Below are 12,648 nucleotides of genomic sequence, written 5' to 3'. Positions count from 1 at the left end.
ATGGATATAAAAATAATCCCTTCTGCAGACACACCTATCACTGCAATTGTGTCTGAGGAATCAGGACAGGGCAATTACTAAATTAAGAAAGTATAAATCAAGTTGGATTTCAGTATTTTGTGAATATAACGAGACATGACACTAAAGACACACTCAGATATACACGTTTCAGACAGTAAATTCATAATTTGGTTTAATTAAATAGTCCTCCTGAAGAACGTAGATAAATACGGACACTCTTTTTTTACCCATACAAGTTTCTGTCATTCTAAATAAGTCTGACACGGCGCACGTGCCATGTTATCTTTAAACGGAGCCTTGACGCGTATATGTTTCTAGTCGGACCAATATAGCGGACGTCCACCCTGCCAAGGAGAAACCGGAAGTAATACAAGGTCTAGTAACTCACGTGTACATCATGAAAAACAACAAGAAGCAAAACAATAACTTTAATAAAAAGGGAAAATTCAAGCCGGGCTCGAAGAAAAGAGAAAACAAATGTATCGTAACGTTTGACGACAACGAAAGACAGTAAGTACGTTCCCTGATTACAGCAACAGGCAGCTAGCATTGTAGCATTAGCCGTCACTGAAGCTGTTTCAGGTTAGCCTTAGTTTTCTAGCAAGCATTTGTGTTATTTTAAAACACTATTCGCCGTTTATGTGCCACGTAGAGTGTAATTATTAATGTGTAAGGTTTAAGGCAAGTGCATTTTAATAAATATCCTCTAGTTTTCCACTTAACATAGTAATTCAAGTGGGTTCTCCACATGAAGCATGTTTGTCTTTTAGTGATGATCTATTTATTAAAAATATTAAGTATATATTGAAATGACAAATGTTGTATGAAATCAGTGAATAAAATAATTATTCTGGATAATAATGAATTGGACAGATAACCTAAGCAGCGTACTGGCATCTTGTGAGAAGTGCCGGTACATGAAATAGTAAAATGAAGTACCAGCCCACTTCAAGCACCGACTTAACACATAAAGTTTATAAATTGATTTGTTTTTATTTGAGTAGCTCACTGTGTAACACACTCAAAATCCCTTCTTACAAAGCAAGTCAACAATGAGTTTATTATCTAGAACACATTATACTCTGAACTCACCAATCATAAAATGTGACTTTTTCAAAGTTGTATTCACTCTAATCCTCTGCCAGGGACTACCTCACGGGTTTCCATAAGAGAAAGGTGGAAAGGAGGAAAGTAGCGTTGGCCGAAATTCGAAAAAAGATCAAGGATGAGCAAATTAAAGTCCGAGAAGAGGTAAAAGAACAAGTGCTTACAATCTGACCTGGTTGACAGAAATTAGATTTGTGAGTATGCAAGAAAACGATGTACTGACGTGATATTTGGCTATCCTCCTCTTACAGAGGCATAAGGAATATGTAAAGTTGCTGAAGGAGAGGACAGACGCTCTAGGTGAGTTAAAAACTAAAGTCAGCCTCAGTTTGCCGCCTTTGTGAAGTTGTACAGCGTTATTTTCACATCACCTTTCGTTCCATATCTCAGAGGAATGTGCAGACGATCTGGATAATATGGTAACCAGTACGACAGAGTCCGTACAGTACGATCATCCCAATCACACCGTCACCGTGACAACCATCAGTGATCTTGACCTCACTGGGGCTCACCTGCTTGGACCTGCAGCAAATCAGGTAAACTGTAATGCCTAAAGCTGTAACAGTTTAGTTCTGAATGAATTTAATGAATGTTTTTGATGGAAATACTTTACTTTAACACTGAGAATCTTTGCTCCCAAGGCTAATGGAGAAAGTGCAGAAAAGGGGGAGGAAGAGGGGGAGAAAACAAGTGCAATGCCAAGAAAAGCTGGGAATCCAATCATGACTAAAAAGTAAGCTCGACTTTTTTTGTCTGAATGAACACAGTCATGACATAATGGCTGTCTCTCTTGCCTTGTCTTATTCTCTCTCTCTCTCTCTCTCTCTCTCTCTCTCTCTCTCTCTCTCTCTCTCTCCACCCCCGCTGCAGGATCCGCTCCTTAATGTCGTCGCTCAACACATTCACATGCAAGAGGAAGAGGAAAGGGAAGCAGCAGGAAGGCCAGAGAGGACGAGGGGGTCGCTCGACAGACAACAAACGCGGTCCCGTGAAGATTAAACGAAAGGGGAAGACCACGAAGTCTCAGAGACGTCGCCAGACTGGAAAGAGGGAGCGACAAATGGACTGAGAGAAAACTGTGTTTCAGGTGTAGCATCTGAAAGGACTCGACGAGAAATGTATAAAATGAATACAGACCGATGTGGACACTCTGTGACTACACCAGGTTTGACCATCAAGTACCTGCCCACCTGCTCAATGTATACATCTGTTTTTCTAGTGTTGGTTCATAAAATAAACTTTATTTGCTGAATTTTTGCTTCTCAGAAAGATTAATCTTGTGTTTTACAGTCGTATACCACAAATGTCAGCGTGCTCTGTGCAGAAATGCATCCATCTTTGCTCTATTGTATAATAGGAAACCTGACGCTGGTGTCGACATCCTCTCCAGAACATCAGGAACTCAACCCTTCAGCGCTGAGCTTCCTCATAGTTAAGTATTACCTGAGAATGAAATGCTGTTTCTCTTGAAGCATCTTCTCCACTGTTAACATGACGACACATACACAAACCCCCCTGTTTTAATGTATGTTAAACCCCCCCCCCCTCTCCGCCCACCTCACCCACCCGTGTTTATTTATTTACGTTAACCTGAGCCAGCGTGTGCCAGCTGTCGCTAGCATTTCGCTTTCTACAGCCAATGATATTTAATACAACCATTCAATAGAGGAACCGGCAGGATCACATGCTCCATGTTGGCTCCAGGTCTGCGTGTTCTTCACATTCTGTGTGCTGTGTTTACCGAGAGCCTTGATGGCTGCCTGCACACTTCAGTTTCACTCGTTGTCAGAGCAGCCAATCAGATAAATTTGGGAGTTTGGCAGCTCGGAGGACGCAGAGCATGTGGACGAGGAGGCCTGAGCCTGATGGACAATATATCCTGGTTCTCCTCATGTCATATTCTAAACTGAGCTGACAGTTGGAGCTTCACTTCTCAGGTAACGCTCATAAATTCTCATTATTTCACAGCAGCAGGAAGGATCTGCTGCTTTCACCGTGCTAACAGCCTCATTCATCTTTTCCCCTGTAATTATAGGCAGTGGTGCTTTTTAAAGGCTGATGAATTATCTTGCGTGTGTGTTGTGGTTGTAGTAATAGTTATCTGCAGTGGAGCTTTGGTGAACACTTCGCTCTCCCTCTCTGGGTTTTGTGTCACTGTTCTCTAGTGTGATTAGTCATCACTCACCCCGAAACGGTTCCGCTTTAGATCTCGAGCCCGTGAAATGAAAGATGCTCTTCGGTGTTGATCATGAGCTGCTGCTCTGTGCTTACACCTGCACCGTCACAGCCCTTTAAACATTTATGTCTTTTGAAAACATTGTAATAATGGTAATATTTGTGGAATAGAGAGGTAATATTATTGTAATACTATCTTTTTTTCCTGATGCAATCTCCAGCTTGATAGTAACAGTTGGAATTATGGGAAGAGGGGGTAGAGATTATAAGAGGGTTCTTTATTCGTCCTGCAGTGGGGAAGTTTACAGCGTTACAGCAGCAAGACAGTAAAGATAAGGATAATAAGTAATAACCATGCATTAACAAGAAAAGTATAATAAAAGAAGATATTAAGACTGAGACTATATATAAAAAAATCTTAATAGAGTTAAATAGAATGTATGGTGTACTTAATAGACAATTTCCAGAATATATATACAGTATGGACTAGATATTTACATTATAGAGAGAGATTGAGCATGGGATATTATATGTTTATATTGCACTTTTGTAAAATATAATGTTGTTTCCAAAGCGATGTCCTGGTAATAGCTTGGCAATGAGAATTACAATACACTATTAGAAATAAAAGTGCTAAGTAGAACCATATAAGGTTCTTCGGCTTGTCCTCATAGGAGAACCCTTTTGAGCTCTAGGTAGAACCTTTTTATAAAAGTGGAGGGTTCCACCAAGAACCCCTTTATTCAGGAAAGGGGTTTTAAAGGGTTCTCTGGATCAAAATGGTTCTTACTGGAACCATTAGTGTTACCAAGAACCCTTGAAAAACCCTTTCTCTGGTAAAGGGTTTTTCAGAAGCAAATGGTTCCAGGTAGAACCTCAGCCCTTGTAGAAGAACCCTTTTGGAACCCTTATTTCTAAGAGACAAGGCTACTACAAATAATACCATGTTATAAAAGTGACATTTAGAAAAAAAAAATGTTATGCTATTATTTAGTGATTACTATAGGAATAAAATGGTATTTGCATAACATTATGTCCCTTTTACACAATGACCATGTTGTTAATACAAAGTACTAAAACTTTAAGTGAGGCAATGCTGTCATCATTGGTTTTAAATATACCCCCATATATTTCATTGTGTTGATGTTTTCTCTGTGTGTTGCTATGATAATGCAGGTATACCCCCCCGCTCCCCTCTAAATCCATCATGCCACTCTCCAACGATGAGCCCATCTGCCCCAAGTTCCAGCCCAACATCTTTGACCCCCTCCGCTGCCACGACTGTCTGCGCCAGAGGCGTCTGCATGCTGCCGGTGCAGGAGAGAGCACTGAGGTGGCACCGCAGCAGAAATCCACAGGAAGCTCCGGAACCGGAACTGGGATTGGGATTGGAAGTGGGATTGGGACAGGAGTGGTGTTAACGCCAATCCCATATCAAGCGGCGGAAAAAGACACCAGCAGTAGCAGCAAGGTAAGAAAAAGGAGAAGCCGGAAAGGAAGAGGGAGGAGGACTGGACTGGAGCGACTGAATAGAGATGAGCAGTTAGAGACTGTGAGAAGTCATAGGTGACATCAGGCATTTGACATTTTTTCTTGCGGATCAGAAATAGAAATGTGGCGTTTTGAATGGTACTCAGTTTGATTATTTAAACAAGAGAACTTCTCAATGGAGGAGTTAAAGTTCATTGTCACACTCATCAGTCACACCTGTACGTTCCCTCTAAAACACGTCAAAAAATGGCTGCTGTGCTAAAGGACCAGTGACTCAAAGGTCAGGGTAGCAACCTATGAATAAAACATCATCATCATCAGCAGCAGCAGCAGCAGTACCAACTCCTCCTCCTTACACAGTTAGTGAGCTCACAGTAAATGAGTCTTTGTGGCTTTTTGAGTGAACTAAGAAATGGTCAGAGACGGAGAACGAGCGGCAACAGCTCCTGATAAGGAGTGGCTCTTATTATAAATTAACGAGGCTGGGATCCTTTACTGTCCTCTTGGGAATCACTTGTAATTTAAGACAATGTAAAGACACGACAGTGTTAAAACTGTGACTGTGCTAAGTTTTTCCTGTTTTCTTACTTCCATGAAATGACTGCAGTTGTCCAGTGACCAGGGAAATATGTGAAAACACTGTAGCACTAAGAGTCTGTTGTTGTTGTTGTTGTTGTTGTTGTTGTGCTGCCGGTTACACACATTTACAGACCCTTTTTTTTGACAATCTATTTCAATTGATGGTTTTTATGGCCACAAGAAAGCGTTTGAAATTTTAATGAGGAAAGCCACGAGCCAGGTTGAGTTACAGAGGTGTAACTCTAATCGAACAGCAGACCGAATATGTGAGTGTGTCAGAGAGGACACACACACACTCTTCAGCTTATGCTTCATTCTTACAAGATGGAGTGAGATCGACAGGTTTGCTGTTGACGTAGGTTCCTATTCCTGTATCGAGTGTGTTTTCTGTGACCGTATAAGCTAAGCTATCTGGGGGTTTTGATGCTTAACTCTTTTGTTTTGAGGTAATTTCTTGCCACCAGTGCGTCTCCTTTTGTGCGTTGGCGATGTTCTCCAACGCTGCGATTGGTCCCAGCGTCTTAACGTGTCGCCCTATCAGGAGGATTCTGACGCTCTGTCAGTGGTGAGCAGCTACTGTGACGTCAATGGAGGACGACGTCCACGTTACGGAGAGGGCTCTTTGTGCATCCTGAGCCCAGACTGTGAGCTTTACATCTGCGACGGAGACGACGACGACGACAGCACTGACAGGTGAGCGCAATGATGGGTGCTTCATTTAAAGGGGACATATGATGCAAAATCAACTTTTTAATCATCTTAATACTTATATTTGGGGGCTCCAGAGTAGGCAAAGTGTGGAAAAAGATGACTCTTCTAACTTATATTTACAATCTCAGAGCCAAAATCTTCTTGAAGTGCATATTATTTCAATGAATTTCCCCCTCCATATCTGCTCCTCCTCGTCCAATGTAGCTGTCGTGATCAGAGTGACTACCACGAGTTCAGCGGCTCCGTCAGCGGAGAGGACGAATACCTGCCAGTGCGACGGCAATCCACCAAGCGCGGCATGACTCGGCTCGACCCGCCGCCCCACCGGCCCAACCCTCGGGCCTGGATGGACGAAGCTCGGAGCAGGAACAGCTTCACCGGGCGATCAGGTGTGCGAAAGCTGCCTCTGTGTGACGTTGTATTTGTTCTATTTATTCGCAGAAGCGTTGAAATGAGATGGAGAAAAAAAACGTAGGATCTCTCTTGTTGTGGAACACACAGGTCTCAGTGTGTTAACTTTATGAGTTGCTGCACTCAACTGCTCCGTATCTCATTACAGCCAAAGGTGTTCTTTACTTGCTAATACCGTTTGATGTCACCAGCTGAGGTGTCACCAGAGCAATTATCAGTAATACAATATCGCTCCGTTTGTTGTCAGGAAACCTCTGGTCGTGGCTTAGTCGTGTTGAACTTTGATGTGTGTGCGTGTCTCCTGTTTCCCTTCTTTCTATTTCTGTCGCACCGCCTGACTCCTTTCTTATTCAAGGGATGAAAGACGACAGAGAGAAGCGTGAAAGTGGCTACTTCTCCATGGGGAAGGCGGCGGGCGCCCGCTCGCTCCGCGACAGCAGCCCGCCGTCTCCTTACCGCCATTTCGAGAAAGGACACCCCCTCTTCAGCAACAGAAACGTCGAACCCAAAGACACCATCCCGTTTAGGAACCCTAACCTTGGCAAGGCCTCTGAACGGCCGATACCAGAGTATGAAGATGAAGATCTCCCTGTGGACATCCCACCTCCTGACCCTTATGACATTGCTGTTGAGGTCGAGGCACAAGTTGGCCCTCGCTCTCCGAGTCCAACTCCTTTTAAGATCGCGGAGTCGTTGGCCTCCACAGGCCGGAAGGGTTTCAGTGGGTCATACAGCCGGGGAAACTCTTCTTCTCAAGTTCCTTCCTACCAACAATCGGGACGATACGACTCCTCCAAGCATAGTTCAATTCTCCAATCCCGCTCTTCGTCTCCCTCGCACGGAAATGCACCGTTCAGACGCAGTGAGTCCACCGTTTCCCTGAGCAAGCACAGCTTTGACGGTGGAGGTCGGTCTCAGGGGCCACAGCCAGGATCCAGGAGCTCCTCGCAAAGCCGACGCTTTGAGTCGGGAACGCTGCCAAAGAACTTCAAACCGCTGGCCGGTTCGGTCAAATCACAATCCAGCACTGTTTCTGATTTTAGGAGTGCCCTGAGGAAAACGGAAGTAAACGGGACTGTGAGTTCTCGCGGTCAGGAGAGCAGAAGCTCGTCTCCCTCCAGGAGGGACTATAACTCTCAGCGCCCTGTGTCGTCTCTCCGTAAAACTGAACCCATGAGCAGTTCTCGCGGCAGTCGTACTTCATCTCCGACGAGGAGAACTTCTGCGAGTCGACATGACGCTCGCAGTTCCTCACCGCCGAGGAGAAGCTACGGCTCGTCGAGCCAGACCGTCTTACGTAAATCTGAATCGATCATGTCTCTGAACGGACGCAGTCACTACGGACGCTGTGGCTCTCCAATAAGAGAAGGCTACGACATCGAGAGCCAAGCTCTGTTGCGGAATTCAGCGGCGAGGAATGGACTGAACGATCCAGAAAATGAAGAAGAAAGTGCCACCGTGTCTCCACCCAGGCAAGGTTATAACAGTCAGTCCATACTCCGTAAGACGGAATCAAACCCTGTTGGCAGCAGCAGCCGAGGTCGTGACAGTCGTTGCTCCTCACCTGGAAGACGAGGCTATGAAGCTCCGAATCAATATCAGCTCAGGAAAACGGACACCAGGAGCCGCAGTCACGAAAGTCGTAACTCGTCGCCTTCAAGGAGGAGCTACGAGACGCCTTCTCAGTCTGTGCTGCGCAAACCTGAGGGAAACAACAGGTCTGTGAGAAGTTCCGACATCCGCAGTTTGTCACCCTCAAGGAAAAGCTATCATGGTTCAGACCAAAACCTGCTACGGAAAACGCAAACGAGCAGCTCCCTGCACGGCAAAAAACCCAACAGCCGCAACACTTCTCCCACTGGGCAAGGCAACGGTGACCCGCCAGGATATTCTGTCCTCAGAAATGCCACTAACGGAGGCTCCAGTCATTTCTCTCAGAGAAAAAACACTTACAACGACACTAAATCTGACTCCGCGCACTCGCCACGGTCCTGGCGGGAATCGACTCATTCCCTTCGCAGCTCTTCGTTATCTCGTTCAGCTCAGACCACGAGTGGAAACAGAGCGGCTCCTCCTGTCACCTTGGAGACCCCCAGGAGCCCCAGCAGCAGCAGCAGCATCAGGTCGAGGGGTGGTGGTAGGCACGTCCACGAGGACCGATGCCTCTCTCCTAAAGACAAACGGCCCTCCCTGCGCACGCGCAGCCCTTCTCCTGCACCGCAACTTCAGATGCGGAGGCACACCTCCTCGCAGAGCTCCATGGAGTCGTCCGAGTCGGCGCAGCTGTCGGCGGGGTCCGCAGGAAGGAACAGGGAGGAGTACGTGGCGATGGCCGACCTGCCGAAGGTCAAGAGGATCCATCTGAGGGAAGAAGCGGAGCACCCGGGGCCGCCTCACAACCAGCAAACCCCACGGAGACAGGAACTCTTCAAACCAGCAAGGTTAGACTTTGATTCAACTCAGTTCAACAGACACTACTGTTCAAGAGTTTGGGGTCTATATACATTGTTAATGTGGTAAACGACTATTCTAGCTGCAAACGTCTGTTTTTTAATGGAATTTGTGGATAGGTGTATAGAGGCCCATTTTCAGTGTTCTAATGGTACATTGTGTTTGCTGATGGCGTTAGAAGGCTATTGGATGATTAGAAAACCCTTGTGCAATGATGTTAGCACAGCTGAAAACAGTTTTGCTGGTTCTTTGACGAAAGGACAAAATAATTATAATAATTATTTCTAATCTTGTCAATGTCTTGACTATATTTTCTATTAATTTTGCAACTCTTTTGATGAATAAAAGTCTGACTTTTAATGGAAAACACCAAACAATTGTATAGATGACCCCAAGTTTTTGAACAGTAGTGTCTAATATGTAAAATTTCTGCATAATGTTACCTATTCTTTTCCAACACTCTTATTTCTATTTCTATATTTCTAGTCAAGGTAATGGACCATTTTATTTTGGTTGCCTTTTAATGACATCATTAAAACCGCTTTACTGTCTCTGCGATAACTTTCTATTTGTCACAAATGGATCAAATGCACAGGGAAGACAACAATTCCCACGATGCCTTGCTGCTTCCTGACGTAGTCCAGCTAGGCCTATTGGATTATTTGACTCCATGCTGTGTGTTTAACAGTAAATAGTGAAGCTGTCCAGTAACATGTATTTTATAGCATTTCATGGAGTAAATCACCACTAACTGATGACCTGTGTGTGTGCTTTTCCAGCCACTCCTTGAGCAAACATCCATCCAGAGAGTGGGATGAGACGGTGGACACTGAGAGAGAGTGGCACTACAGTGGCAGTGGTTACCTGTCGAGGGCTCACTCCTCCACCTCATTACATGTATGTTGACACCCTGGGGGTGAAGAATACTTCTTTTTTTGTATTCTTCTCTTGCGCCAGCTGCGTAACACAAAGTTTTACATTTAGTAAAATTTTGTTTATCTTTGTGAAAACACTGTATCTTTCCTTTATCTTTCCAGTAGTTTATCAGAAACAATATTGGATTTTTGTCCAATATTGAATTGTATTAACATAAAAACTGGAGCTTTAACCCCTTTAGGGTACTACTCAACCATTTGTTCGACCACACTTTAAGTCACTATATCTCATTGAAAAATGCATCAAGCTGAACTCACTAACACTTAATCTGACTTGTGTATGTTGTACTTTATGAATTATGCAGACCAGGTTTATTATGAACAGATGCCTCAACCGTTTGGTAGAGGCCTGTATCTGAAATACTGTGGGGTCTAATTAAAAAAAAATATATATATATTGATTGTCATTATGGTTATCATAAGGAAACAAAATAAAATAATAAAAAATGCAAAGAAATATTTTTCCTTTGCTTTTTTTCTTGGTGCGTAACTTTAAGGTACTACTCAACCATTTGGTTGACCACACTTTAAGTCACTATATCTCATTAAAAGATGCATCAAGCTGAACTCACTTACCAACACTTAATGTCACTTGTTCTGAATGTTGTACTATGAATTATGCAAACCAAGCATATTATGAACAGACGTCTCAACCGTTTGGTAGAGGCCTGTGTCTCAAAAAAAAAAAATGTGATTGTTGTTATTGTTATCATAAGTACATAACATAAAATATTTAAAAAATCCTTTGCTTTTTTCTTGGTGCGTACCTTAAAGGGTTAAACCAATAATGCTGTATGTACTGTAATATAATCCACTACACTACAATTGTGGCTCTGTTGGTTTCTTGTACCTGATGCGTTAATGCTTAACCACATCTTCCACATACCATACACTAGAATGGGAAAAAAGTCAGCGGATGTGAAACTAAGTTGGTCTCCATATTTACTCATTAGGACTTTGATTATTACTACACAGTATCACAGTTCAATTTTTTTTTTGTTGAAGATGCACATAAGAGTAATTTACAGAACATCACAACATAATATGATCTATGCATCATATTTGTAAATTGGAGAAGAAAAAGACAAAAACAAATGTAAGCTCTAACCCCCATCCACACCATCGCAGTTAGATTTAAGGCATAATGGAACATACCATCAGAATATTTAAAATTGGTATACATTTTCTATTCAAACTATTTTTTTTGTGTGCCCTAATAATAACTATAAGCTGTTCTTCTCCAGAGGTCTGGCAGTCCCACAGCAGATGAAGGCAGCTCTTGGAAAGGTGGTCACCGCAAAGTAGTAGAACAAATGCAGGTATGTTTGTTCAGCCTCAGTCCATTCACAGCTAAATGTGTGATCTCTTAAGCCCCTTTTTCCAGACATGAACTCTGGGTAATGTCAGGAGATTTGGGTCAGGACATTCTCCAGCGTTTGTGGCGGTTTCTGCGTGCATTCATCGCAGCAGGAGAATCTTTGGAGGATCCAGGTTATGAGTTGGTGCCTGCTTTCAGAATCCAGAATCCTCCAGACACATCCTCACTTGAGCTCCTCTGCACATGAATCTCCAGAATCTCCTTCATTGCAGTGCATGTGGGGAGTGATGTCATACACTTGATTCTCCTCTTATCTGTCATCTTTGAAGTGAATGCCAAAAAGCACACATGGTTTGATGAATTTTCTTGCAGCTGAGTCTATTTCGATATTTGCTTCATATTTACCAGACTGCTGCTGGCAGCTAATTTAGTGCTGACACACACTCTCTCTATAATTATGCAGCTTTTTTGTCTTGCACTTGGCACTTACTAACCTGCTGGCATGTTTTTATCACTGTGCTCTGCATGTTGTTTGTGTGTGTGTGTGTGTGTGTGTGTGTGTGTGTGTGTGTGTGTGTGGAGCCTTCACCTACACCCTACAGGCATTTCATAAGAATGACTGAGCTTTGTCAATTGTGGTCTGCTGGGGCATGTGTTGAAATTCCTGAACTGAAACCAATAGCTACCAAGAAGAGGATTTCAGAGGAGGTGGAGGAGGTGGAGGAGGAGAAGTGTTACTCTATATGAAAGCCCCAATACATGTTAAGTAAGGAAAATATATCCAGTAAATTAGATCAACCTTTCCATGCCATGGAATTCTAATCAGGTTATTATTATTTTACCTTATTATCGTCATTCTGAGCAAAGTCCTTAGAAAGGAAATATCACATAATATGTGAGTTTCGGCTGTGTGTCATCAGCAGCATTCTATAGAATGAAAAACAAACAAAAAGGAAGTTTGGGTTTATAAGAATTGCTCCGTTTACGTAATTAATGGACATGCACTTTACCAAAACTCTTCTAAGCATTCGTGTTTATTTTTATATACATACCGTATACCTTAGATACTTTAATTGTCTCCATATTGCTCAATTTTAACCCTTTAAAATGCATGCCAGTTTGATTACCTGATGCTAATATTTTTATGAAAAAACACACAAAATATGAGTTACATTATATGGAAAATAACCATATTTTTTAAATTAATTAATTACTCAATTCATTCATTCATTTGTTATTTTATTGATTAATTAATTAATTAATTAAATTATTAATTAAATAAATACACAAATAAACAAATAACAACAGTGACTTTAAGTGATCAAACTGGCATTTAAACTGGTAATCTGTAATGGTTTTAACAGTTTTTGAAGTGGACATTTTTGTCCTCTAATGAGACCGTCCCATGTGGACCCTGTGTGCCGCAGCAGGTCCTCGCACCTCATGTTT

The 12,648-nt window shown here is 42.8% G+C and overlaps 1 protein-coding gene across 1 annotated transcript; it reads left to right on the top strand.

Annotated features, from left to right (window-relative positions):
• Positions 1-386: 386 nt before the first annotated feature.
• On the top strand, positions 387-2,371 carry nol12 (nucleolar protein 12). The gene is made up of 6 exons (XM_083895991.1): positions 387-531; positions 1,167-1,272; positions 1,380-1,428; positions 1,519-1,664; positions 1,770-1,861; positions 1,999-2,371. Exons 1-6 carry the CDS (start codon positions 419-421, stop codon positions 2,195-2,197), a joined length of 705 nt encoding a protein of 234 aa, XP_083752117.1. The 5' UTR covers positions 387-418; the 3' UTR covers positions 2,198-2,371.
• The last annotated feature ends 10,277 nt before the right edge of the window (positions 2,372-12,648 follow it).

This window comes from Microchirus variegatus (assembly GCF_963457635.1).
Source record: "Microchirus variegatus genome assembly, chromosome: 10".
Taxonomy (NCBI): domain Eukaryota; kingdom Metazoa; phylum Chordata; class Actinopteri; order Pleuronectiformes; family Soleidae; genus Microchirus; species Microchirus variegatus.
The sequence above is the reverse complement of the archived record's forward strand: the minus strand, read 5'-3'. Positions and strand labels throughout refer to the sequence as shown.